Raw genomic sequence first — 27,445 nt, 5'->3', positions numbered from 1 at the left:
CATTCTTGAGAGCTGGTAGTTACCAGATGTTGCAGGTACTCTGTTTTTAACTGTGAGAGATTTCTGTCCATTGTGGGATTATCTCCAACTTTTACTTTAGATATTGTAACATAACCTTATGGGGGGTGAAACTACTCCCAAAAATGTGTGGAGGGCTTTTGAGCACTCCTGAAGGAGGGGTTCGTCAGCACAGGGAAGCCCTGTTCATGAGCAGAATTCATGAAATCCATAGAAATGCAGGTCCAGTGTCTGATAGTTTCATCTCCTGACTCTGCACACCTGTGAGGGAGCCCTTTACATGGACAATCTGCTTTTGGTTGTTACAGAGTTTGTGTCCTTAAAGAGATCTTAGCGCTGAAGAGCTGCAATCCTGTGAGGAGTCTTAAAGAAAACCACCACCTTCACTTTGATTTCTCTTAATTATAAACACTGTTAGGGGAGTCGAGGCAGTCATATTTCCAGAAAATGGTTTTCTTTAAGGCCTTTCTTCTCACTCAAGAGAAGGCCTGTAAAAAAGAAAGGGAGGGGTGTGGCATATTTTTAAACTCCTTTCTAGGCTGCTCTACAGTTTTCTTCTGATGATCCAGCTGGATATTTTGGTACTGTTAAGTGTAGAGAAACCTGAAATCAAGGTAACTGTCAACTCTTAACATAGCCCTTTCTACATTTGGTGCTGTCTTGTCTTTTTTGGTCATTTTGGGGAATAATATCATTATAGCAAGCTGGCAAGAAGCTGCTCAGCCAACTGCTAATGCTTTGCAGTGGGTGTAAATAACTTCTGAAGGCCGTGTTGCTGCTAATTTTTAGGTTGAGGGGAGGAAGTAGGCAGGGTTGTTACTAAATACATTATCTGGGTTATGGCTCTCAGTTTACTGACAGCACTTTTTAAAGCAAGCAGTTGAATATTATGCTTTAAGGTAATAGGGAGTGTTTCAATTAGGATATTTACTGAGTTAGAAAACAAAATTAATATAATTGGATTTCTTCTGTTTGAACTTGAGTGTATTCTGGTAAAATGCAGCTATGCTTTGCAAGTTGGGTGTTAACAGTAAAATCAAGGGCTGGTGTTCACATCATTGCTCTGAGCCTGGTATGCCAACATTGTTTTGGGTTCCTGTGAGAATTAAAGTGTAGGAAAGCTCTGGCAGAGTTGTCAGGGATGTCCCCAGAGCTTGGGACACCCAGTGCCAGTGATGGCAGCTGCCCTTCAGCGTGTGGGTCTGTCGGTGCACACAGAGCCAAGGCTGTGAAATCAAACTGCAGCTTTTTGTTTGGCCTGGAGCTTTCATTGCAAGTGTCATTAGCAAAACTGACTCAGTGTACCAAGACCTACACATCATTGTATTTGAGCTGCAGGAAAGCTGTTCCTGCATTTGCTGAGCTTCAGAATTGGAGCACCCAGCTGGTACAGGAAATAGTTGAAGAAACAGCTGCAGCATCACTGTCTGTACCTTTACTTTTGTGCTTTAGCCTGAGGTCTGTGGTGCTGGAAAACAGGATCTGAATTCAGTTTTTTTAAAGGAATGCCTGTTTCTCCTTAATACTCCCTTCATCCAGCCACCCTTGTCAACCAACTTGGTGTTTATTTAATTCACTCCAGTTTTCTTGAGTTATGAAAGATCACATTTTTAACTTGCCCAGTTCTGCATTAAAGTGAAGGTATTGAAAATTAAGAAAAATGTGTGCTGTCCTAATAAGACTTCATGTAAAAGGGCTGTGGCTTTTCTTGTACTGTCACCTCTCCTTTAGCCATTAATAGGAATAGTAGAAACTTCTGTTGGTGTTATATTAACTTTAGGTCCCTAATTTGCATCTCAAATAACATTGTGAACAGCATTAATGCCTTCGAGGGGTTTGGGAGGTTTTTTAATTTGTAGGGTAAATGTGTTTTTTAACCTAATTGGGCACTTCAGATTATTATTGCAGTGTTTAATTTTTGCTCTGCACAGCTTGTGTTGATGTCAGTGGCTCTAAATCATTCCTTCAGTGCTGTGCACATGTGTCATGTTTCACCTTCTTAATTGTGGCTTTACATTTTGTCTTGGTATTCATCCATCTCATGCACTTGCTACTAGATACCCTATGATGTTTTTGTTCTTTATTCTGCCCTCAAAAGTTTGTTCAGAATGAAAATTCTTCTTTTAAAGATTCTTTTTCCTTTAACTCCCCATTGAAAAATGCACTTCTCTGTCTTCCTTCAAGGTTTCTGTTGATTTGACCTCCTTTGGTTTTAGAGGGGTGAAAGTTTATTGTGTTTAAGGAAGGGGAAAAGTGACAAAAGCTGTGTGTTAAACCCTGTGGCATTATCAGCTGCCACTTGCCAAAAGTAGTACACAGAATATGGAAGAGGTTAAAGTTTGGAGCCTCAGGTGTTATGCAGGTTATGAAACAGAGTTGTGGGAACACAGCTGGGGCAGGATGATGGGTCTGGAACTGGGGTTCTGCCTTCTGCAGCTCAGCATTTCTTAATCAATATGTAAATGACCATTGAGGTTCCAGGTGGTTTTTGTACCATGTTATGTTTTTATAACAGCAAACTTCTGCTCTGTGGATTGTTTGAGGGTGTGATTTATGGATTTTTTTAAGTGCCGGTCTCCATTAGATACCTGAGACCTGTTTGTATGTTTGTACAATGTTTTTAATGAACTGACAGTTAAAATTGCAATCCTGGTTTAAAGAAAAAAACAGGGAGCCTCTTTGCCTAACTCTCCCAGTGTGATAGGAGTGGCGAGTGATTCCTTGCTATCAGTTAGAATGGAGGGTACTGGTGTGTGAGCCTGCCTCCAGACTGCTAGTGGTAGAGTGGCATCTGATGCAGTGTTTAGTGAATGAGAGGGGCAATGAAAACAGCATTCAAGAACTACTCACATGAATTGACTAAAGTACATCATGTATTTCTTGTAGTGGGAAGGGGGCAAGGAACAAGTACCCAGCACTTCATGTTTCATTTCTTAAAATGAAACATGAAATGAAAGAACAGAGTTGAACCGTGATGAATTTGAGACTGTGGGTAACTTGGAGGCTAGCTGAAGTGCTGCTGCCCGTTGTCAGAGGCTCCCAAAGGTGCAGAGACAGCAGCAGGGGTGTTGCTGGATTGGAGGTGGTGCTGGCCCTGGGATGTGAGCCGGCATGTTCCAGTGCCAGCCTGGTGCTTGGCCTGTTCCCCTCTCAGGATGCACAGCAGTCTGCTTGAACTTGGCTGCATATGTGCCTGCTGACTTCATCCTTCTCTGCCATTAGCACTCCATCCTGACCAGACTTTTCTGCTTCAATATTTGGGTAAGAAACTGAACTGTGGGAGGGTAAGGTGGACTGCTGCTCTTCTGCTTTCATGCTTCACGAGTCAGAAGAATGTCTTTTAATAAAGCAGGAAAGTACCTGGAACTATTACAGAGGATGAAAAAGGATAGTGTTTTGCTTTGTTTTATGCTTTTTAGGTGGCCTATTTATTCTCAAGTCTTAAGAGTTAATTCCTCTGTGCTTTAGTGACTTTGGATTTTGCAGTTTAAATGTGACCTCTGGCTGTAACTAATGCTCTTTGCTCCAACTCCCCATCTGTAAAATGCTGCATATCTTAATTTTTGTTTTGGAGTATTTGGCTGCTATGGGCAGCGTTTTCCATGCTCAGGAAGTCCTAAGCCAGCCTGAGGCAGTGCAGTAAAAGGTGCTCACACGTTTGTGTGACAGTGCCTTGCCACCACATCAGTGAGAGCCATTACATCACCCTGCTGAGCTGTCAGAAGGCAAAACACGCCTGCCTTTCTGAAGAAATGGGCTTCTGGCTTCTCTTGGTCACAAGAAAGGTGCAGCAGGATACTGCAATATTGCTGAAACTTGCATGCTGCCACATGATGCGGTTGATTTCTGTGTGGAGAAAGTCACACCTGCCCCACACTTTCTTTGGTAATAATACAATAACCTGATTGTGCAGATCCTGAAGTTTTATTTTGAAAAATCAGAAAAGTAACTTTTAGTTCATTGAAACTCAAAAACATGGTGGGAGCATAAGCAAAAACATTATAGGGGCTTGAAACTGAGCTTGTCGTTAAAAAATGAAGTAGGGCTGTGAATGGTGTAGGCTGGTAGTGAGTCTCCTGCCCCACACTGGTATTGCACATCTAAAGTGATTGGTAACAGAAGCCTGAGCAGCTCTTCTTTCTCTGAAGTCCAGTGCTTTGCTGTCCTCAGTATTAAAACTTGTTCTGAATATGAAACCAGACATCTTCCTTACTGCAGGTCAAGCTTATTGCCTAATTCCCTGGACCTAATGGACAGCTATTCCTTCCCCTGTAGTAAGTAATCTTTAAAAATATTTGAACTGTTATTTGCAATGTTCCTGTTTCCTTCTGTCTTGCCCTCTGCCCTCGTGATACTTTTGTCCTTGATAAAATGAATGCATTCAGACCTTCCTGGGACATCATGATTTTTCAGCTCAAGTTGGTTCACATTGGGCTTCAAGTGTGGCGCTCAAAACCCAAGTTTGTACTGCAGCTGAGACTTTCTGTGCTGAGTGGAAAATGGCTCCATGTGCCCTGGAGCTGGTATTCCTGTTTATGCATCCCCATACACTGGATTTTTTTACACCAGCTTAGCACTCCTTTCAAGGTCAGCCTGTCGATCTCACCTAGCTCACAGCCTTCTTCTGAAGAACTTGCCTTCCTGTTTGTTCATTTAATCCTGCCTGAGTGTGCCTCTCAGAACTGGCTTGTATCCTATTATTACTTGCAGAGCAGTTTTCAAACTTGTCAGAGTTGTGCAGGGTTTTGAGGCTGTCTTGCAGTCCTTGCTGCTGTTCTCCATAGAGCAGGGCTCCTGTGCCGGCAGCGCAGCAGTGGGGCTGGGCTGGGCTGCTGCTCCGGGTGCTCGCACACACGCTGGCAGCTGCTCTCTGGCTGTGACTGTCCCCCAAGGATGCCTTTGCTCACCCCCAGCAGCACGAGGCTGTACCATGTGGTGTGTGGGCTCACAGGCTCCTCCCTGTCCCAGTGAGCCAGGTGGGTGCTGCACACCTGCAGTGCTCACTAAAGCTTCCCAGAGGTTCTGCTTAAATGTGGGACAATTAAAGACTCATTGTGTGAATTTTGACCTTTTTCTTAATACATACATAGAATGAAGACAGGCCTAACCTCAAACTGATGTCCAAACCCTCGTTTGTTTTAAGAAAGCCCCAACCATGTCCTGTTTCTGTCTGTATTTAAATGTATCACGTAACAGCCTGAATCTAGTACCTTGCAAATAATTCCAGGTGTTGCAGAGTGACTGAAGTCATCTGTAGAGTTCTTGGAAGCTGTCCATTCTTGAGATGAAATTGCTCTTTCATTGCAAGCTATGTGTCAAAGGATAAGCTCCACTTTTTGGAAGAACTTTTCTTTAAAGTATTTTTCTTGGATTGTATTTGTAAGTATTTCTTGATGTCTCTATAGGTGCAATTTTCTCTTTTTGAAATCTTGGTTCTCATATTTTCTCCCCTGTCAGACTTGATGCACATAATAAATCTTGCGCTGCATAGAAATGGATCCTTAAACAGGATTATGAGGAAGCTGTGTTCAGAAAAACTCTTTTCAGGTGTGTTCATGGCTGTGGCAGGTTTTTCTGTATAAAGTGTGATACTCCCACTTTACTAACATAGCTGGCTGCAAAATTCCATGTGTTCTTGAGATTTAACTTTATAGTCCTGTTAAATATACAGTTTTAAACTTTGGAACTAGGTTGGGGGGACTTTTCCTTTTTTTCTCACTGGAGCACAAGCTGATCAAATAATACCAAACCTGTTTCTGAGTTCTGACCTGGCTGTTGAACTGAGCCAAGCTGCCATGAAGTGAATGCCTGTTGCACCTGCAGAAAAGGCTGCAGCTGTCAGAACCTTGTTTATCACTTCAGTTCTTCTTGAGTCCAGGTGCTCAGCCAGTGACATTCCCCTAACACAGTTGTTTGTTTCAGATCTTCAGCAGAAAAGATGTCTCTGCTTTGTGCAGATTATAGTGTGCTTAACCTTTGCATGTGTGAAGATACCAGGTAATCTGTATCTGTAATTTCAGCTGTAATTTCAGAGGTTTATTTTAAAGGAAGCTTAGATGGGTACACTTTTTGTCAGCTTTGAAAGATCATTTGAAAGACCACATCTCTCTTACTGTTGACTCCATCAGATAAGTCTTTACTGTTTTGTGCTTCAGCTTGGTTACCAGAGTTGATCTGGTCAGAATGCTGTCATCTGTAAAGGTACCTGCCCGAGTGGGAGGTCTCATTTCTCCTCCAACCCTCTTGGTCCTGTCCTGCTTTGCTCAGTTGCTGTCTGTGGATGTTGAGTGCTGGACTTGGCAGGTGACCTAACTTCTGCCCTTCAAGGCTGCTACATTTCTGTCCCACTCAGGAAAGATTAAAAGTGAAGGCCTTCCTCAACTCTCATTTTTCTGCTGGCATTTTTGTGCTCAAATGAAATAGTTATTTTGGTTTATACTGACCTAAGTGTGGTCTGTAGTATTTGTGTACTAACTGGCACCTTGTGCCTGTTTGCTTCCTGTACCAGGGGCATGGTTTTACATTTAGGCTTTGTAGCCCATCCTCTGTGAGTGAACTTTGTAATTTGGAGTTTTGGTGGCTTCTGTGAACCTCCTTTGACAAGTAATTTTTTCCATAGAATTTGCTGCTAGAAGTAATGAGCTGTTCATTGAACATCAGGTAGTGTTGAGGTAGTACACAGAAAATACTGAGCTGTTCCATCAAGCAAAGGTTTTGTGCAGTATTTAAAGAAAAAACAATCATAATAATGTAGCTAAAATAGTTCACTTTCTTTTCCTTCTCTGACATGGTGTAACTTTGTCTCATGAAATTTCACCAGTTGATGTAATTGCTACAAATGCTTTTTCTAAATACCTACTTCAGTGTGTAGCCCTTGGTTTGTCTTGACCTCTACTGTAGCATTTCCTGGATCCAGCTGCTCAGAGTACTGCTCAAGGCTGACTGCATTGAGACAAAGTAGTTATCTGCTTTTCAAATATTCTAGTGAGCTAGTAAGAGCTGCGCAGCTCAACTGAACTAATTTTTACTGAAGTACCTTTAATAGGTCGGGCAAGAGGGATGTCCCTGGTGACACTTGAAGTAATGTCTGAATTGAATGCTGAAAGCACACACAGTATTGATGTGTACTGCCTTTGTATTTCATTCCATTATTTTAATGAGCTTTAATTTGTGGTCTGCTCATACTTGGGTCATTTGTGGACTGAGAGCTCACATGTAGAGCACATTGCATGTAGTGCAGATCCCTTCAGAGACTTCCCCATTCAGAAGCTTGTGGTATGTGCAAAACACAAGTTGGAAACCAACTACTAAGTTGATAGGAGCCATAGTTTAGCAAAGCAACAAGAAATTCTTTAAACTACCACGCGGTTTTACTATTTGTAGTGTGATACCAATACCTCTTTATTTAAAAGAAAATTTTTGCTATTTGAAGGCTGTGTGGTACTTGGGTTCTACTTTCTGGATTCTAATGGACCTGGTGATTGGATGGGTGTTGTAGAACTTGGATCTTTGTGTGCCACCTCTTGAGGTGCTATCTCCTGCCACATGACCTGGGGTTTCTTCAGTGGCAAATTGCAGATGGTGAGCCCTGATAGAGAGCAAATTTGGGCCATGAGATGGAACTTGGTTGTCAGCTGCACACCATATTTCATATCTGTTCAATGCATTTCCCTGTCTTTCCACACAGATAATGTAGCAGCAAGCTTTAATTATTTGTATGCAAGCCTCCATAGACTTTACTGTTGTGTAAACTCTTCATGTAATTTGCTTTCTTTAGGGTTTTATATGAAAATATGTAAACAGCGAACTGCTAAAATAAGGGTACACACATCCATATGCTCATTTAGTATAGTTGCACAGTGATCTTCTGGAGAGTTCCAATTTTGAGACAAAGACACTTTTCTTAAGCTGCTAAATTGGGCATAATCCTTTGTCATGAGAAGGAAATATTACTCATAGTATGAAAAATAAGTACAGTGAGGCTTGGAGAAATGTGCTTCATGTTGCTGTAAGCATTGAGATGTATGGATATTTACAGAATACTGCTCAGACCTTGAGTTCTAAATTTAGTGCTCTCTGCAGTTCACCAGCTGTACTATTTACTGAAGAATATTTGGACTACCATAGGCTCCTCATTTTTAATTTCCATAGTTGTATGCAAGCTAATGAAGGGAGACTTCCCTGTGTGCAGATTATATAGCTCATTAGATCCCTGAAATGCCATGAAGTAGCATCTCAACATAAGTGTTTTTCACCTGGCCTGAGGCCTCCAGCAAGAACATTTCACACTTGGGATCATAAAAACAAACCTACTAGTTGGGCTTTTTATTTTAAACAAGCCAACCAGATGTCTGAAACTCCTCAGAATGAACCTGAAGGCAAACAGGAGGAGGTTTATTAGCTGTGTGTGTTTTGGGAGCAGGATGTATGGAAGAGATTTGTGTAATCCCTCAGCTCCGAGCCCATAGGCTTTGGTAGCAGAGCAGTCCTTCAGCGCTGGTGTTATTCCATTCTGTCGCAGGGAAGCAGGATGTGTGTGGGGTAAGCATTGTCACTGCCATACAAGTGAAGGGTCAGTGCTTTGTTTTATTCAGCCCTGGGTATCTTTGAAGTATGCATATGTGTCTTTTTTACTTCTCAGTTTTAAGGGCAAATACTAAGCAAAAGTAGGTGATACTACTCATTATTATTTTTGTTTTCCTCTCTGGCTTTCTAACTGGTGAAGTGAAGCAACTGTCTTGGTAGTAGGGCCAGTTGATCTATTTTTTCATTCTTGAAGCCTTGGAAAAACAAGTTTATGGGTCTTGTACAGTCTGGATCACTTGCTTTAGTGGAAGCCTGGTAGATTTCTCCAAACACTAATATTATCAGTATAAATTACTCTTTGAGTCTGAATTTTGTATCTTATTGGAGGCTTAATATATGAAGTAAATACTTCCATTGGTTTTAAACAGCATATTTGTAGAAGCAGGATGTGGAGGTGAAAGTAATTTGTGTAGGACTTGAGCTTTTAGTAGAATTCACTGAACATTACAGTAAAAAAGGTGGAGATTGCCCACTAGGTTCTGTTCTGAATTGCTGAAGCAGGCAGTAGCTCTTGGTTTGAGTAGTGCAGTCTTGAAATAATGACTGTTAGTTCATTTAGTTCATAATTACCACAAAAGCCAAGGGCTTGGTGCTCATGTGTTCAAGCCCCAGTAGATCAGATTCTGTTCCTCAACATTGCATTGTAGCCTGGGGCTTTCTGCAGTAGGGCTGAGGAGAGAGAGTCCAAATCTCACATTGCAGGGAGGTGACTGGTCATGGGCCAGAGCTGATGGCTCATTCAGATGGAACTCCCAACAGAGTAGATGTAAATACTCTTCAGCAAAACAAATGAAATCCTTGCCTTGTCATTGTGGCGGATTATTTTAGGAAAGAGCGTAAGTAACATAAGCATCTTGGAACAGCATCTTTGTACAGCATCAGACACAAGGCACAGCTCATCTGTTGTCCTGTCTGACAAAGATACTTTAAAAGATGCAGGATGACTTGACTGTGATAGGAGTATTTGGTCTTCATCGGGTCTGAAAGACAGGTTTAAACCTGAGAGACTGACTTACTGATATGAGTTAGCAATAAGAAATGCTTTCACCTCTGGCTGAGTTGAGTTCTTGGCCCTAGTTTTCTGTAGTGATATGTTCCCTGCTTTAATTAGGTATGACCTGGAAAAGGTCTCTTGAGCTTCCTTCACCACTTCTGTTGCTTTGAGAAGTGTACTTTATAAAGTGTGACAAAGGTTTAACTTTGCCCATCTCCACCCTTTTTTTTCCATTCTGGAAGGTGACTCTCATCTTGCTTTAAAGCCAAACCCAAACTACTGACAGCAACTTGAGAAGTAAAAGGGGTGTATTTATTACAGACAACAGTTCATCATGTAAAATATTTTGGTTCTAATTCAAAATGTATTAAATTATTTTAGGTCTTTGTTTGTATGTGTTCCTCAGCCAAGCTGGGTGAATTGTACAGCTAAGGATGGGAAACCAGACCATCAAAGGTAATACCAAAGTAAGGTAATACCTTTAACTGCTTTCCAGCATATCACCTGTCTTTTTGAAGTAAAGTGGAATCCAGAGGCTGTGGGTGATGGTTGAGGCTTCCCTTCCTTCTCATTGGAGCTCTTGGATCTGAAGTGTGGGAGATGGAGTAGAAGTGAGCGTGTAGGATGCAGCTTTATTTTAGTAGCAGTTTATATCTTGTCTCAACTGCCTCAGTGTCCAGTTGGTCTTAGGGATGCTTTAAAAATAGTGAAATTCTGGGCCCAGCAGTGATTTTTCTGCATTTGAGATAAGTGGACCTAATATTTAGTCTCATCTGTCTCTGGAGGCATTAACAACCCAAACCCTAATTTTAACCTCAGAGTGTTGGTCTCTAGTCCTGCCTTGCACGTTAATGGTGTACATTCTTCAGCAGACAGTTTTGAGCTCTTGATATTCCTTGTGCTTCCGGAGCCTGTGGAATATCTGAAATTTGTCTCCAGTGGCCATAAGTTGATGTAAAGGATGTCTTCTATCCTATTTTTCTTGTCCCTTGTTGGTGTTCTGTGCTGGAGTTGTGTCAACCTGAATCCAAGCTTGAACACTTCAATATTGAAGTTTCCTTCTAATAAAAACTGGTTTATTAAAGCACTGCATGGAGAAAGAGAAGAGGTTCTGTAACTCATGAAATCTGTCTTTAGTCCTTTTAGAGAAACTCTAAATTGCAAACTGGGTTCTTTGGTTTATTTGTTCAGAGTTCTAGAATGTGTAGAGTGGGGTGTTAAGGCTTTATTTTGTCACTTCTGGGCCCTTCAGGGAGAACAACTACAGTTTAAACAGAATTTTTTAGAGACTGAAACAGTTTCTACAGAACACAAACTAGGATGATAAACTCCCTTCTCTTTGTCCCTTTTGATCAGAAACTCTTATTTTAATGCACTGTTAAAAACCTCTTCATAAAGAACCTCAGAAAATAAAGGGCTGCTAGTTAATGGCATTGAGAGGATTCCTGAAGTATAATAGGTTGGAAATGGAGGTGTCTCCTTTTGGTACCAATCCCCCAAAATGTTGATTGATAACTTTATAGCTGTAGGAAGCTTTCTAATTAAAACTGATTTTTTTTTTTTACTTGATGTGGAATTTTGGAAGGTTTGCAGAATAACCACACTGCAGATTAATGCTGGAAAGGATAGAATCCAAATAATTCTCTTTTAAGTGCCTGCTCTCAACAACTTTTCTGGGCTAAAAGTTATTAATAATAGACTTATGTTGTAAGGAATGCTTAGCCTCTCTATGAACTTCTTAGCACTGTAGTAAATATGTATTTTTAGAAATAGAATATTCTCTTCCCTTTTGGAAGTTGGAATTTTGCATTGCAGGAAACTTAGACATTTTGTAGCTTTTTGTCAGATGGCATAAAGTATTAGCTTAGCAGTTTCTGAAAAGCTGGTCTTCCAGCATAAGTGGGATGGGACAGATGATGCTCTGTTAAAACTTGATCAGTTTTATCTTGTGTTTCAATTCTGACGTGCTTCTTGGGTGCTGCAGAAAGTGCCAGGAGGCAAAAAATCACATCCCCTTTCATCTAGAGTCTAGTAGCAGGATCACCTAGATCTGGAGTTAGTAGTGCTGCAGTGATTAGCTCCTTTGGCTTGCTGAAGCAGAGATAATATTGTAAAGGACCTGCTTATCCGAGTTGGAATTTTGACTCCTGCTAATCCTTTTCTTCTGCTGGGAGTAAGCTAAATGCATGTATGGGATTGTTGGTAATAAAGGTTCCATGCAGCACTCAGAACAAAGAGTGGGGAATAATGTGAAGTCACAGAGGGAGCAACCCTGTGTTCTCACAGGTCATTTTAATGCCACGGGCAGAAAAAGAATGGAGCAGTGATCACCAAGAAACACCTACATTTGTGTTATGGGGAAATCATCTAAAAATCTTGTGATCTCGTCTTCTTTATCCAAGATAGAACTTCCAGATACAGAGAAGAAATTGTTAGAAGTGTTTCAAACAAATGTAAATTTTCCCATTGAGATGAACTGTTGCTGGAACATTTTGTCCTGCAGGATGCAGAGGAGGAGGAGGAGTGGGTTGGAAATGAGTCTGGCTGCCTTGCTTTCTTAGAGCCAAGGGGAGATTTTTTTTGTGGTGGCTTTGTGTTCTTCATCAGGACTCTTCATCTCTTTGAAAGTAGCTTGTCAAACTGAATGAGCTTCTGACATCCTTTAATTGACTGGGAGGTTGGATAATCTGTATTTTTAGTAGTCTTCCCCAAAAAAGACACTAGTGATGTCACTGAGAAGATACAGAATTTGTGACATGAGCACTTCTGTTCTATCTCCACTGTTAATTTTGGCAGAGATTTTGCAAGTTATTACGACTTTAAAGAAATAAACCCTCTCTCCTTTAGTAGTACTATAGAGATATAATAATGAATCTTCACCTTTCTCAGCCTTCAGAATGAATAGAAAAGAACTTTAAATCAGAGACAGTGGTGATACTGCTTCCATCACATCTCATTCTCCAGCTTTGGGGAATGTTAGCTTTGGCTTGCATTTGGAGTTTGATTTTTATATTCCATTTATTCCTTTTGATTAGTCTGCCTTTCAACAGCAACAAAAAAATCTTCCCTTCCTCCCCAGCTCAAGGAGATTGTAGGAAGATTAAGGCTGTCCCAGGACAGAGACTGAGTAACATCTTTTGTTGTGTGTGTTTATCTTGGAGGTCTCAGCTTGCTCACTATCGTACCTAATCAGGCTCCACAAAGGATGGAGTGCTCAGGGAAAGATGACCACAGTTGTGTAGGGCTCCATGCACCTTGGAGCTCTGAGGCCTGTTGTTGCCAGCTCAAGGCTTGGAGGATGTTCCTGTTGGAGCTGGCAGCCGTGTGCCACCTGTGGGCTGTGCTTCCAGGCTCTCTGGATTGTGCCAGGATCTCTGCCACGAGGCAGCTGAAAACATGTAAACCCAGCAGCATCCTCATTGCCCTAACAGGGATGGTCAAATGGCTCATATTACTGAGAATCCAATTAGTGTGAGGTGCTGAGCAGTTTGAGAGGGATTCAGCCTGATAAGTATAAAGAGTATGATAAGGAGAGACTGAAAAATAAAGTTGGCTGCCTCTAAGCAGCTCTAGAAAAATAGCATGGTGGAAAAAGTGCATAAAGTAAACATGTTGCTCTACTCTCTCTGTGGATCCATTAAACACATACCATAGCAGAGAGTCTTGAAATAAATAAACGAAACCCTCAAAAATAGGAAAATTAAGTGAGGAACTTCCCTCTAGGAGGTACTGAGGGACAAAAAGCTTATAAATACATAAAAACAAAGATTTAAAATGACCACACATAATTCATTCTGATGAATCTCTTGTCTCCTGGCAGCCAATATTAATTAGCAAAGATGAGGGAAACCATTCCTTGTAGAGAATACATAGCTCAACCAGAGTGAGCCAGGAGTTTGTCACTGAGTGAAGGTGCTGAGGCTGCCGGGAGGATTTCAGACCCCTTGGAGCTGGAAAGTTTGACCAGTCAAAGGAGTACAGATTGGGAAAGGAAGATGGGAGCAAAACACGTTCAAACCATGCTTCAGGAGGAGGTATCTAATTTCTAATTAAAGAAGAATCTGTGTGCCTCAGTGTAGGAAATGCTGATGTCAACTGGCTTTGTTTTGTGGGGGATTTCTTTTCTTTCTGACACTGGTTGGGCAGGTACTTGGACAGGCAGTGTCAGCATCCCACAATGCTTCCACACAAATGTTTGTGTCCAGTTCATGGCAAACCACGCTGGGGAGCTGATCCAGCTGGAAAACAACATTTCCCAGTAACAAAAGGAAGTGTTTTGGTTTCATCCAGCTATAAAAATTCCTTGATCTAGTTCTCTGTGATGAGCAGAAACACTTGTGCTGGCACTCTGCTGTGGGCCACAAATAGCCAGGGAAGAGAATGTGTTGGCAGTTGTGATGGCAGCTGAGGCACATCCAACTGCAACCTAGAATGGCTTTCAGTGGTAGGAGTGTGATGGTGACATTGCACTGCTAGGAGTGTGTTGGTGACATTTTGACCACTTGAAACATTTGTTGTGTCACCCTTAACAAGGAGTGCCCAGTAAGAACAGATTTCTGGTGTAAAACAGTTAATACCAATGTGCTGATCAAGCACGTTTAAGAAGGGTGAGAAGGGAATTCACTTGTGAAGTGTGCTTCTGATGTGAACTACAAGCCCTGCTGTCAGGGATGTGCTTCATATTGAGAAATGGAATTTACTTGTGATGGGGAGCAGATAGATGAAAGCTTTTCAGGCTATTAGCACCTTTTTGTCCCTGCCCCATGCTTAAAAATCAAACTTTTTCAGTGGAGTATGTCTCCATTTGAAAAATTATTGTGTGAGCTGCTAAACTGAAACCTTTTGGGGGGGTTTCCACATTACCTGTGTTTCAGAGCTGATTGGGTCCCTTGATGTCAGAAGGGGCCTGAATGGTTGCAGTGCCCAAATACTAATTTCAGTAGCTGGTAGAATTTATGAATGTGGCTAATACCGTTCAGCATGATTCTGAAAGTGCTGTGCTTCTGTGATTTCATTTGCTTTCCCTTTATCCTTGGATTCAATTGGTTCATTAACTAAAGTCTAATGTCATTCTGTCTAGTCTCTCCTTATTTTAGCTTATATTAAACTGACTGAAAATTGCACTGAAACATTTAAAGATTTGAAGTACTAAGCAAAATATGATTAACTGATAACAGATTAGTTTTTCTCCCATCTTGAGTAGCTTTACTGGATTTTGATTTTTTTGCTTGAGGGAAATAAAAACCCACAAATTCTTCTATGGCCCTTCTTAATAGAAGTAACTAAACATGTGCTGAACTTTTCAGCTGGTTCTTAATAGTAGCCTCTCACTAATGGAGACATTCATCCTGAACATGGATCTGGAAGTCTTTGCACCAGTTATGAAGCTCTTCAGTATGTTTTCAGCCTGTAAAGGAGCAACATCTGACCTCCAGGCAGCCTTTCTTGTGACTTGTGTTCTGGATTTCCAGATTTACTTTAAACTCCACCAGGTTTAAAAGGGGCACAGCAATGTTTGATTGTGCTGCTCTAGATACTGCTGTGTTCACATGCTTGCCCTCAAACTTGGCTTCGGTATTTCGTGAGCCACACTTTGCTTTGACTGCTCACATTGAACAGTGTAAGTGCCACCTTTACCGGTGAGTGTGTGAACTTGAGGGTTTTAAGATATTTTACCTGTAATTTCAGAACAAGATGTAAATATTTCATGTTGTGTGCCTTTCTGAAAGATAGAGTACATGAAGTAAAAACAGACCAGCTGAATTTCCAGCTATCTGGGTAGCATTTGTGGTGGAAGAGCATTTCTAAGCATTCTATCTTACAGCAAAAAAAAAAAAAGATGTAGATAAATATAGTAACAAGGCCAAAAGTTGGGCAGAAGTTACATTTATGGGATAACTTTTAGGCTGAGGGAGGCTGCTGTGTAGCAGACTGCTGTGAAGGTGAAATAGTGCATGGTTAGCATATGAAAAGCATATTTGAGGATGTACTTAAAGGCAACAGGTTTAAAAGGTAGTCTAGCATCACCATTACTAATGTTAATATCCTAGATTTAAGTTGGTTTAACTTGACTCACAGCCTCAAGTTGCTTTTTTTGCTTGCTAGTACTGGTTATTTAAACAGCTAATTAGTAGTGTAGAAGAGACAATATTTTATGGAAATGTTATTTGAAAATAATTTATTGCCTTTTTTAAACAGTAGATACTAAAACTAGGAAGTGTAAGTAAACTTACAATCCTGGTAGCATCAATGTTCCTTCCCAAAGCCTCATGTTTAAATTTGGAAATACCTCTATGAAGATCTCGTCCCACTTCATATCCCATAAGTGGTCCCTGAACATGCTTGGCCAGCTTAAATCATCAAGAATGGTTAATACAGGCCACTAGAGAGAGGAAATATGTAGAGGGTATTTAAGATAAAAAGAGAGAGCTGATGAACCCAATGCTTTTGATTTAGATGGCTGCTCAGAGAATAAAGATATCAAAGCTGTTGTCTGCGATACTTTTGTGTGTATGGGAATCTGTCCTGGTTACCAGATCTGGTGTTTGCTGACAGGTAACAATTATGTAACCTTTAAAGAAGAAGCTGAGAAAAACACAGGGCAAGATATTAAAAGTAGCTGAGGGTTTGGGACGTGTGTATGGTGTTTGTTACCCAGTGCTTCACTTTTCTTTTTAAGAGGGGCTTAGTGGTGAAAGAATACAGTAGAATGCTTTAACATGCCAAATAGTGTTAAACATGCAGAACAGTAGGGTGGGTAAGTGCCTGTGTCATGTGCTGTTCCAGTATACCTGGCCTAGGCTTCAGTAGTTTGCATGAGGGAAAGCTTTCCCTCTGCCTTGGGTTGAACTCTTAGGTGGAAGCAGGAAACAGCCAAACATATACTCTGATCTGCATCATTAATGAGTCTCATCTCCTTTCTGAAATTTTAATCAGTGAAATCTCAAATAGGAGTATTCTTTCATGAGTAGAGATGTGTAGTCTGCAATGCCAGGCCATCAGCACTGGTCACAAAGTGATATATTTGCATGAGGGAACAGTCCAAATCAGAGTTGTGTTATTACAATACTAATTATTATATATGTGAGAATTTTTCTGACTTTTCCCTTTTTTCTAATTGAATTTTACAGGAAAGCAGACATGATACACTGACAGCATTTGGAAATAAACTTTGGCAGTAAGATGGAAGCATAAATCTCAAGATTCTAGACCAAAACAGAAATGGCTCATGAGTATTGAAAGAAGAGACTGAAGAGCCTCCAACACTTGAGTGAGCAGTGGAAAAGGAGCAACTACCATGGTAACACTAATAACAGAAAAGCTGCAGAACCAGAGCTTGGATGACCTGACCTGTAAAACATACAATATTAATCTGGTAAGGATCTACCAAAACAACATGAAATAAATGTGAAATGCTGAGTAACTCACAACTGCATAACCTATTCAACAATGCAGATCAGCCAGAATTCAGCTATTTGAGTTAGAACTGGTTTGCAAGGTCGGGTGAGAGTTGTAATAGGAAGGAAAAGTGGATCTTTAGTGTTTAGTCCATTTTTGAAGTGCTGCTTTTTTAGTTTAATGATCTTTTTAACCTTGCTACTTCATTTTAAATAGCAAAAGCCATTTCTCTTCATGAAATAGTGTTCTCATCTAATGACTGACAAGGATTATCCAAGCTTCTCAGGATTCCTTTTTTGCTAGCAAAATGAAAACTTCAACCCATAGAAATGTGTGTAAACCCATAAAAATGTGTGCTTCACTCCATACTGACCAGGTGATTGATAGCTTTATATCTGACAAGAGTATTTACTTATAACAATCCTTGACTGCCATGTAGGTAGCTATCACCACTGGGCAGAAGGAAAACAGATCATCAAGTAAATACAGTTAAACCAAAAGTCAGGTTGCTACCAGACTGTTGTTGTTCATGGTAGAGTGGATCCTGGCTTTTTCAGTGTCTCAGATGCCTGGTGCTCTGAAAAACTTTGTAGTTTATAGTGTTATTCTTGCTGGTTTAATCTCTGGTTGCATTGTGTGACTCAAACATGCAATTTAGGCATGAGGGAATCTATTCTCTTCACATCTCTCTTGTGAATGAAATAGCTACTCCAGAGTGAGTAATGCAGAAAAGTCTCTTGTCAGTTCCAGGTGCCTACCTGAGAACCCTGAAACCATGTTCTGTATGGAATGCACTAATTTTGTTTTACTAACTTTGGTTACAGTGGCACCCTTCTGTAAGTCAAACTTCAGTGTTCCAGCGGGACACAAGAGAACTTAACTAAATGTCAAGGTGTTGCTCAACTCAAGTCTTGATACTTTTTAAAATAATCAAATATTGGACCTGAAGTATGTCAGTTACTTTTGGATTCTGTGTTGTAACTTACTTAAACAACCGAACTGCTTCCTTATTGATTTCAAGAGCCCAAAGCAGGTGGAGTATACCTTGCATGTGGTGGAATTTGTGCACAAGCACCTGCAGTTCTCATATATGCAGTTCCTTGTCCAGTAAGGATATGTAACAGTAGACATTTATCAAGCAGCTTCATTTTCAAAACTGTAGCAGGTCCATTTAGAGTTCTTCCAGTAATTTATTTTACTTTAATTTCACCTTCCCCTTAAATATGTGCTATTCTTGAAAGGCAGATTAAAGGTGTTGAAGTTTTGTTCACTCTCAGGAGAAGTGCATGCTTAGCTTGCATTTATTTTTTCTGGTTTGATGAAGCATTTGGGCCATGCAGTTTGTAGGAGAATCTGCTGTGTCTGTGAACTGGCAAAGTCATAATTTGTAACTAAACTCCGGGGCCTAATTGTGAGCCAATAATGACTTACAGCCAATAGCAGTGTTTAGTGACAAACATGGTGCAGCACCTTGCAATTTCCAGTCTTTTTACCAAAAGTCACTGAAAGTTTTGGACCACAGACCTCTAATAGCAGAGAAGGCCATATTACTGCTTTTACGCTGTGTGGAGTCTGCGCAGGAGTGTGTTAGCTGTAATGTGTTGTAGGTTGGTTGTTTTTTATTCCTCTCCTTATCTGGACTTATAATAAAGCATGAAAAAGAACAAGTAGAGCGGAAAATGGCACATGATGTCTCATCAGTTGCTTCGTCCTCAGCCTTCTCCTGTTCCTCTCCTCCTTTTATCTGTCAAGTAATTGGTTTTGTAAGTGCTTTAGTTCTTACAGAAAATAGGTTCTGAGGACAGGAACAGGTTCGGTTTGTACACAATGGCACCCTGAAAAAGTGTGGAAATTGCAGAGTGAGGTGTGGAAGTAGAGAAGCAAGCGTGAATAAAAGTGTGCAAGTAGGTTGCTCCCTACTAAAAAGGATTCATGGAAGCAAATAATGGCTCCCTGACTAAAATGAGAACCTGAGATGATTAAAAAAGTGTGCTTTTTCCACTGGTGAAGGCAATTGCTAAATGTCACTAAGAGAAAAAGACTGCTGGTGATAGTCTGGTATCACTGCTAGCACATTTAGGCTTTTTGGCAAGAAGTTCAGGTTAATGCTGTAATTTCTTCTAATAGCAGCAGTTTGGAGCAATTCTGAAGTGATCTTGGCTGCACCTTTTGTTAGTTGTGCTGGCACAAAGTTCTGTGACACCATGTGGTGAACCTCATTGTGAGCTGATTGAGGATTAAGACCAACTTTTTTTGCCTGGGTTAATGTAGTTAAACCTTATCAGTTTTGTGATACCTTTTACTGTGCATCTGCACAAGTGTCTGGGCACAAGTAGATAAAATAGCTGGGGAAAAGCTATTCTGTTATACAGCTCATGAATGAGGGTTATAAAAGAAGAAAGAATGGCTCTTTCAAAGCCATGTACTGTGCAGCCGAACTGGGCACAAAGACAACATGCATAGGACAGAGTACACTTTTTCATTTATGTAAGCTGTGTGGTGACCAAGTACCTCTCTTTTATGTTGTAAAATACTGGCTGCAGCTTTTTACTGCTCTCTCAAATGGCATGCTAATTTTCCAAGCTGGTGTAATTCAGCCAGTGCACGCTCAGTGATGTTGTACAGCCTTGTCCTGCACCTGCCTTCAGGAAAATGACTGAGTGACTTGCTGTAGAAGCGGGGAGCCTGTCCCAAGCTTTTTTCCTCAATTTGGATATTGTAGCTCACAAAGTAGTGTCCCTGGTTGCTCAACTCTACCTCACAAAAGAGAAGTTCTGGGAGCACATTGTGACTTTCATGAGTTGACAGCAGCCCTAAATCAGATAGTTGGTCTCTGGTCCCTTGAACTCTCAGAACTTTTATAGAATTCAGAAGTCTTGGATTTGTCTGTATTCTGACTAAACTTGTATATTTTTCATATTGCTGTATAGAATCTCATGTTGTTTTGTGAAGTGACAGCTGTAAGACTTCAAGGTGTGGTAGTAAGGAAGCATGAGCACTGCCAGTCAAGGATTTGTAAAAGGAACAAGTTTTACAGTAAAACCCCTTGCAGTCATGTAGGGTTTTGTTATTTTTAATTTTTGAGTCTTATATATGTTAAAAGATGTAGAATTAAACTCTCTTCCTCAGAGGAAAAGCCACTGGTCAGACTACTTGACTTAATCACTTCTTTGCATCCTGAGAAAAGGTCAAAGTGTTCCTCCTCACTATTTCATATCCAGTCATATTTGGAGGATATTTGGTAGAGAAACAGAGGTCTGGCATGGCTTATTCAGACTGAGTCACATCTGTATGGTGGTGGTTAAATTAGTATTTGAATGATAAACAGTGGCTTCCCTGTGGTTTGGAAAGGATGCTGATAAATTGGAGGAACTCAAATGTACTTGGAAACTGGAAAAAAAAAAGCCTTGAAATTATAGCCATTAATTTTAAAAGTATGAAGATGAAGTTGTCATTCTGAGTATAATGAGGGATAGCACAGGCTGTGAAGTCCTTAATGCAGTACACTGGAGTGTAGAAGAATAGCAAGAATTATTTTTGTTACAGTTGGCTTCTGCTAGCAAAGAACATTTAAAATTAGTGATGTAAATTATAATTCATTGTCGTCTTCACTTGCACAGCTCTTGCACTTATTCAGTTCAGACTAGGTGTCTTTTTGAGTGAGTATTTTAATGAAAGAACAGCTGTTAAGATTCAGAAATCCAACTGAAACTTGCAGCACTGTCCTAAATGTTGTACCACACCTTTCCTTTCCTTTTGGACACAGTCTGTCCAGCTGCACAAAAGAGATTTTATTTATGAACAGGCATTTCAAAGTAGATCCACTTCTTGGCATGAAGCAAACAATTCTAACCTCAGGTGAAACTTGTAGCTTCATTGTTTTATGTGTTTATCTTAGAATATGCCATTATTTCCCTAATAAATTCTCCAGAGGCATGAGATCTCTCTGGATGTTTTAACATCTATTCAAAAAGCAGTAGTTGCAAGATGGATGTGTTTCCTCTTCAGGAAAGTGACCTTGTTGAATAATTTGGCCTTATTCTAAGGAAAATTTCCTTCACACAGAGGGTAGCAGACTTCCCTGTCAAGGTTCTCAGCAATTGCAAGCACTTTTCAGGCATAATCACAAAATAAAGTATTAATTGAGGAAGCTTCAGGTAGCTCCTAGCACAAAGGCAATGTCTGGGGGAGGGTAGAGTGTGGCCAGCCCAGGAGAGCTGATAAACCGGTTCAGTGCCCTGTTACAGTAATATCTAGTGGGACTTGTGCCATGTGCTGTATAGATAAAGAAAATCCTCTCTCCTATAAAAATTTACAGCCTGACAGGGTCTTCTCAAGTTTAGGCTTCCAGAGGTAGTTAAAATACACCAGCAGACACTGTTTCCAAGTAGTTTTGTTTCAGTTATAGACAGCCAAGCATATATTGTAAAGGAGATTTGTTACTTACTGTCCTCTTAGCCACTCAGCCCTTATTTCAGTGCCTTGAGCTTTTGCTGGAAATAGTGCAGCAAATACTCTCCCTTTCAGCATGTGATGTCACATGTCATGTTCTTAGAGTTTTTGGTCTGAATCTCCAAAGAATTAGCAAAGAATTTTTTTGTGACTTAGGAGGAGTCTGTGTAAGAGATCCCAAGTGGCAGAGGAGAAGTGTCTGCTTTGTCATGGAACTGAGCACTGACTTCTCCAGAGCCTGGTCAGAAATAGCTGGCAGGACAAGGTTGCTCTCTCCGAGTTAGAGAGCACTGCAGCTCTCTGGAGGACAGATAGTCTGTGTGCATGTGATCCTGCCTTTTCCACGGTCCCCCTGACAAATGGTTTCAGTGCTCTGCAGTTGTCGAAGATAAAGGAGTTCAGTCTCTAACTGATGGACAAGGCTTTTTAAGGTGGTAAAAGTACAGGTAATCAAATAACCTGGACGTCATGAAGAGAACCTTTTTAAAGATGCATTTGGCTGAAAACTGTAAAAACTAAGTATCAACTGCCATGTAGGATTGTCCTTGAGGTGCTTTTCCTTATGGGTATTGAATATCTTGGCCTGTGTGAATAAATAGTCTTTTAAACAGCCCCAACTATTATGCCTGTATTAACTCATCTTACTCTCTTCATCTGGCTCAGGATAAATCAGCTCTTAGACTTTTTGACACAGAATTTTGTTATGAAAACGTTTTCTGTAGCTACTGTCTGATATTTGAGTAGGTTGGTATTGTCTTTTATTAGGGGAACGATGGAAAGGAAGAATTTGGTGGAAGACCTTATCTTTAAGTCTAATTTGTCCATTTTTCCTTTAGGGACGGCTGAAATGTAACCACTGTTACCTTAATGTGCTCCAGTGTTTCACATGAAGCTGGTACCTGATTAAAGTAAACGATGGGTACTGGCTTTTTAAATGTGAATTCTATGGAACTGGCAAGTTGCAGACTTCAAATGGTTTGAATTGGAGTAATTAACAGCAGATCCAATGGAGATTTAAACTTGGGGTTCTGCTGTTTACTCAGAGTAGCTTCTTTAAAAAGAGGTTATAAATGCATCTGTAGATGTATTTACAAAGTAAAAATGAAATGCTTTGACACATGTGCAGATGCTGATTAAAAATCTCATTGCTCTTGTATGCTTTAATCTGTGCTGTTATTTCCTACCTGTGAAACAGTAACACCAAGGGAATATTACCACAGCTCAGTGTTTGTCTCTGTGGGGCTCAAGGATATAAAGTTGTCACTAGTGCTATGTGCTGCTCTACAGAAAAACAAAAAGAAAAGGCTTTGTAGCCCAAGGATGTTTGTTTAAAAATTGACTTTGTATCTGGAAAGGAAGTGTATGTACAATGCTATCTTCTCTGGCTATACACAAAGAACAATGTTCACATAAAGTGTGTTGCTGTTTTTTAAAGCAATCTTCCTCTCCATCCTGAGGTGGTGGTGGGGGAGTGAATAATGAGCCTTGGCTTGATGGAGCTATGAGCCACTTATTTATAGCTCTTTTATAGGATGCTGGATTTGCAAGGTCTGTGCTTTGTCTGAGAAATCTAGACCATTAAGAATGCCTTTGTAGTAATATTTTTTTAGGTAAATTAGCTACAAACTTGTCTTACTGTGTAGATGCTACTGATGAGGCTTAATTGAAGGCCTTTACACACAGAGCTTGTTTTAAGCATGCCTGTTATGTTATTTTCCACCAATAAGCTGAGATTTAAAAAGCAGTCAGCCTGCTAAAGATGTTTTGATGATAAGAAAGATATTTTTCAATGGCTTTTCTACTTTGAAGAAGTAAAAAAAATAAATTTGCTGCATTGATTATAAGAAAATGTAAAATACTAATAAAGCCTGATTGGAACAGTGTTCATGGTGGTGAACTTCAAGACCTTGTATATTTAATTTAGATAAAGCTATTCCTGTCCCTTAGTTGAAGATGAAGTGTTTTGCCTTCTAGCCTTAAGACTGAAAATGGAAACCCAACTGCCAGATTGTAATTTCCTCTCTGCTGAAATGAGAATTGGATCAAAGCTCTTTCATTAAGGATGAATTATCACTCTTAATTTTCCAGTTTATTTGCATGGGCTAATGTTGTAACTCTTGAAACAGTTTGATACTTAGCAATATATCAGAAAACATTACAAATAATTAGGTGCCAGAGGCTTATTTATAAAGATCAGCTGTTCAGGAATTTCTTCAAGTTACATTGGAGAACCCCATCTTTTAAAGGCATTGTTAACTGCACATATAGGGAAACTAAAATCTGCATGCAGTTTCCTTGAAGTGAATGCTGACTCTTTCCACAGTTAAAACTTATTTTTCTCTGATTGATTTCAGTACTCATCTGAGAAGCTGAACAAAAGTGGCAGCTTGTTCCCTTTCGAAATCAATGGTAAGTTCTTCAGGAGCCTTAGCTGTGTTTTACTGAGGTAATTGGTATAGCAAGCAGCCTTTCTTTTGTAAATAAGGTGAGGGGGATGGAGCATGCTGCTGTAGAGCCTGCTGGTTTAAGCTGGTCTTTGAACAATACTGGGAATAGCTGGTTGTTAGTTTTGTACTTGTGATCTGCTTTGCATAGTAAAAAGCCCGTGTAACACTTTTTTTTTTGTTCAATATCTGCCTTGGTGTGCAGAAGCACACTAATGCTGTTTTTCATGTTAAACATCTTCAGATTCTTCAGCTAGTAGAAATCTTTGCACACCTTATTATATTCTTTGCCACACAGACCATCCAGCATGATGCAAACCTGAAGCTGAAGTCCAGTGCCCTCATAGAAGTGTTATTTGCCTTCATTCCTCCTTGGTCCTGTTAGAATAAGCTCCATCTAGCAAAAAGAAGAGTTCCAGTTATTGATATGTGAACTTTGTACTGCCTTATTAAGGCATGGACTTGAAATTTTGCATGTTATGTTTTCTCTGAGCAAGGAGAACTTTTATTTGCGCAGTGGGATTCCTCATAAAATGTGAATCTTGGTTTGTGAGAAGTTTCAAATGGTGCTTTGTCCAAACAGCATTACCAACTAGGCAGGTATCCTGGTGGGAGTCTGTCACAGACCACCCAACCAGGATGAAGAGAAGCAGACTCTGTAAGCAGCTGGGAGAAGCCTCACAATTGCTGGTCCTGTCATGGGGGACTTCAACTTACCAGATGTGTGCTGGAAATACAATACAGCAGGGAGGAAGCAGTCCAGGAGGCTCCTGGACTTTGTGGAAGAAAACTCCCTGATGCAGCTGATGAGTGAGCTCAGCCAGGGGAGAGACCCTGCTGGTTTTAAACAGGGAAGGACTGGTGGTGAGGTGGTGATCAGGGGCTGCCTGGGGTTTGATCCTTGGAGAAGGGAGGAGGCAGGGATTAGGAGAACTGCCACCTGGGACTGGTGGAGGGCAGAAGTAGGGGGCTGGTGGGCAGAGTCCCTTGGGAGGCAGTCCTGAATGGCAGAGGAGTCCAGGAAGGCTGGATGTGATTTAAGAAGGAAATGTTAAAGGTGCAGGAGCAGGCTGTTGAAAGATGAGCCAGTGGGGAGCATGGTTGGTCTGTTTGAACAGAGAGCTTTGGCTGGAGCTCAAGGCTAAGGAAAAAAAGCCAGGAGAGGTGACCTTTGGAGGGAGAGGAAGGCAACTCAGGAGGACTATGAGGATGTTGTCAGCTTATGCAGGGAGACAATGAGAAGGGCCAGAGTTCAACAAGAAGCTGATCTGGCTACTGCCATAAAACACAATTAAAATGTTTCTGTAAATGCTTCAGCAACAGAAGGAGGGCTAAGGAAAATGTCCATCCTTTACTGGATGCAAGGAGGATATAGGGACAAGGGATGATGTAAGCTGAGGTATTTAGTGCCTTCTTTGCCAGAGTCTTTAACAGTAAGACCAGTTGTTCTCTGGGTGCTCAGCCCCTTGAGGTGGAAGACAGGGATGGGGAGCAGAATGAGGCCCCCATAATCCAAGGGGAAATGGTCAGAGATCTGCTGCATCACTCAGACCCACACAGGGCTGTGGGGCTGGATGGGACCCACCCAGGAGGACTGAGGGAGCCATGGATGGATGGGCTCACTGAGCCACTCTGGCATTTACCAGCACTCCTGGTTCTCTGGGGAGGTCCCAGGGCCCGGAGGTCACCAGATGTGACACTCATCTGCCAGCAGGGCCTGGAGGGGGATCTGGGAGCTACAAGCTGTCAGTCTGGGCTTTGTGAAAGGCAGGTCCTGCTGGACCAACCCAGTCTTCTCTAACAAGGTGACCTGTCTTGTGCATGAGGGAAAGGCTTCTCCTGAATAGCGGGTGACAGGACAAGAGGTAACAGCCTCAAATTGCACCAGGGGAGGCCTAGATTGCATGTCAGGAGAAATTTCTTCACTGGAAGGGTTGTCAAGTATGGAAACTGGGTGCCCAGGGCAGTGGTGGAGTCACCATCCCTGCAGGTATTTAAAATACATGTAGATGTGGCACTTGGAACATGGTTTAATGGTGGACTTGGTAGATTTAAGTTAATGATTGGACTCTGACCTTAGAGCTGTTTTCCTAAATTATTAGGTGCTTCTGCCATGTAAACAATTAAAACACAGATTCTTGACTTTTTTATTTTTACATTAAACTTTTAAATAAGTCTCCTAGCCTGGAAGAAAGCTTCCTAAGGATTAAAAAAAAAAAAAAATCAGGTGAGTTCCAGCTAGGAAATTCTCCTGCAGTAGATGCCAGGAGTTTCATACATTAGCTGGACCCCATTGTGTTGGCCCTTTACTTGCATTGAATTATGGATGGTCCCTGCCTTGAAGAGCTTGCATGCTTAAGGCAAAGCACAGTATGTGGTTGTACCCATCTGAAAGAATGGAGGAGGAAGGACAGAGGAATTCTAATAAAACATGTTTGAATAGGCCAGCTGTCTGCACAGTTAAATGATTTTGAGACAATAGGGTGTTCTTTAAATAAGATCCAAATAAACAGGATAATCCATGACATACTTTGGGCATGGAACATGTACAACTATTTGGGTTTGCAACTTTTAAAGCTACTCAGCAAGTCTTTTAGCTGTTTATTACTCTAAAACTTAGTTTAGAAAATCAAGCATAAGAATATACTAGCATTCAGAGTTTAGGTTCTATCTAGGTTCTTAAAGTAGATGTATGGGAAAAAATGGGTATTTTAAATGTTCTTTCTTTAAAGCCAGGATAAGTGAAACTTATTTGGCTAATTGGTTTAAATTAGCAAATTTTCTAACCAAGCATGAAGCACTGTTAGCTGGCCAACAGTTTTGCTGCTTTTCAATTTGCAAATCCGAAGTCTGCTGTAGTTCTTCTTACACTTCATTGTATAATGTGGAGGAACAGCTGTAAAATGTGCAGAATGTTCTCAAAGAAATGCTTCACAAAAGAGTGAGAGGCTGCACTGACAGACTGCTTTTAACCCAGCCTTGTCACTCCAGATGAGAAGTTGTGCACTGTGTCTGCGTTCACAGCAAGACTTGCAGGAGGTTCTTAAGGGATACTTTATTTTATGCATTGCATTAAATTAAGATTTGGGTTTTTTTCTTATAGTCAGAATGTAAGGGGGGAAGCAACAGTCTTCAGTCTGATTTAACATTATACTGTTTTAATTTAAAGTAAAGCTTTTCAGAGCAGTGAATGTGAACATCCTTTGGAACTTTTCTAAGGTGTTTTTGATAGAAAAGCATAAGAGCTAAATGAAGAATGGCAGTTTGAAGTGATTATCCAGCTCTTGCATAAAAAATGAAAAGTTCCCTGATGGCTTCTTGCAAGAATCTGTGTTCTCAACAGCGTCTTGTGTTGTTAATCTGTTTTGTTTGTACCTGAGCTTGTTCACTAGTCTGATTTAATTGTAGTGTGTGCTGTGCAGTAGGAAACTGTCGTGTTGCTCACTGAAAAAAAAACCATTGTAGTTATTCATTGTAAAGGAAAATGTATTAGCAAGGTACGTATATATTGGAATGCCTCATTGGTTCCTGATTAAATACTTTGGTCTTTGTG

The 27,445-nt window shown here is 40.7% G+C and overlaps 1 protein-coding gene across 2 annotated transcripts in view; it reads left to right on the top strand.

Annotated features, from left to right (window-relative positions):
- FAM53A (family with sequence similarity 53 member A) overlaps positions 1-27,445 on the top strand; it is a 69,096-nt gene that overhangs the window by 2,992 nt on the left and 38,659 nt on the right. The window contains exons 1-3 of one of the 2 annotated variants that reach the window (XM_058803530.1): positions 9,983-10,054; positions 16,729-16,973; positions 23,803-23,857. In XM_058803530.1, the coding sequence (XP_058659513.1) occupies positions 16,896-16,973; positions 23,803-23,857 (133 nt within the window). In that variant the 5' untranslated portion in view covers positions 9,983-10,054; positions 16,729-16,895. Of the gene's footprint in view, positions 1-9,982; positions 10,055-16,728; positions 16,974-23,802; positions 23,858-27,445 lie in introns of those variants that run through there. The other variant, XM_058803528.1, reaches the window with a different exon arrangement.

Source organism: Ammospiza caudacuta, chromosome 4 (genome assembly GCF_027887145.1).
Source record: "Ammospiza caudacuta isolate bAmmCau1 chromosome 4, bAmmCau1.pri, whole genome shotgun sequence".
NCBI classification, from domain to species: domain Eukaryota; kingdom Metazoa; phylum Chordata; class Aves; order Passeriformes; family Passerellidae; genus Ammospiza; species Ammospiza caudacuta.
The sequence above is the reverse complement of the archived record's forward strand: the minus strand, read 5'-3'. Positions and strand labels throughout refer to the sequence as shown.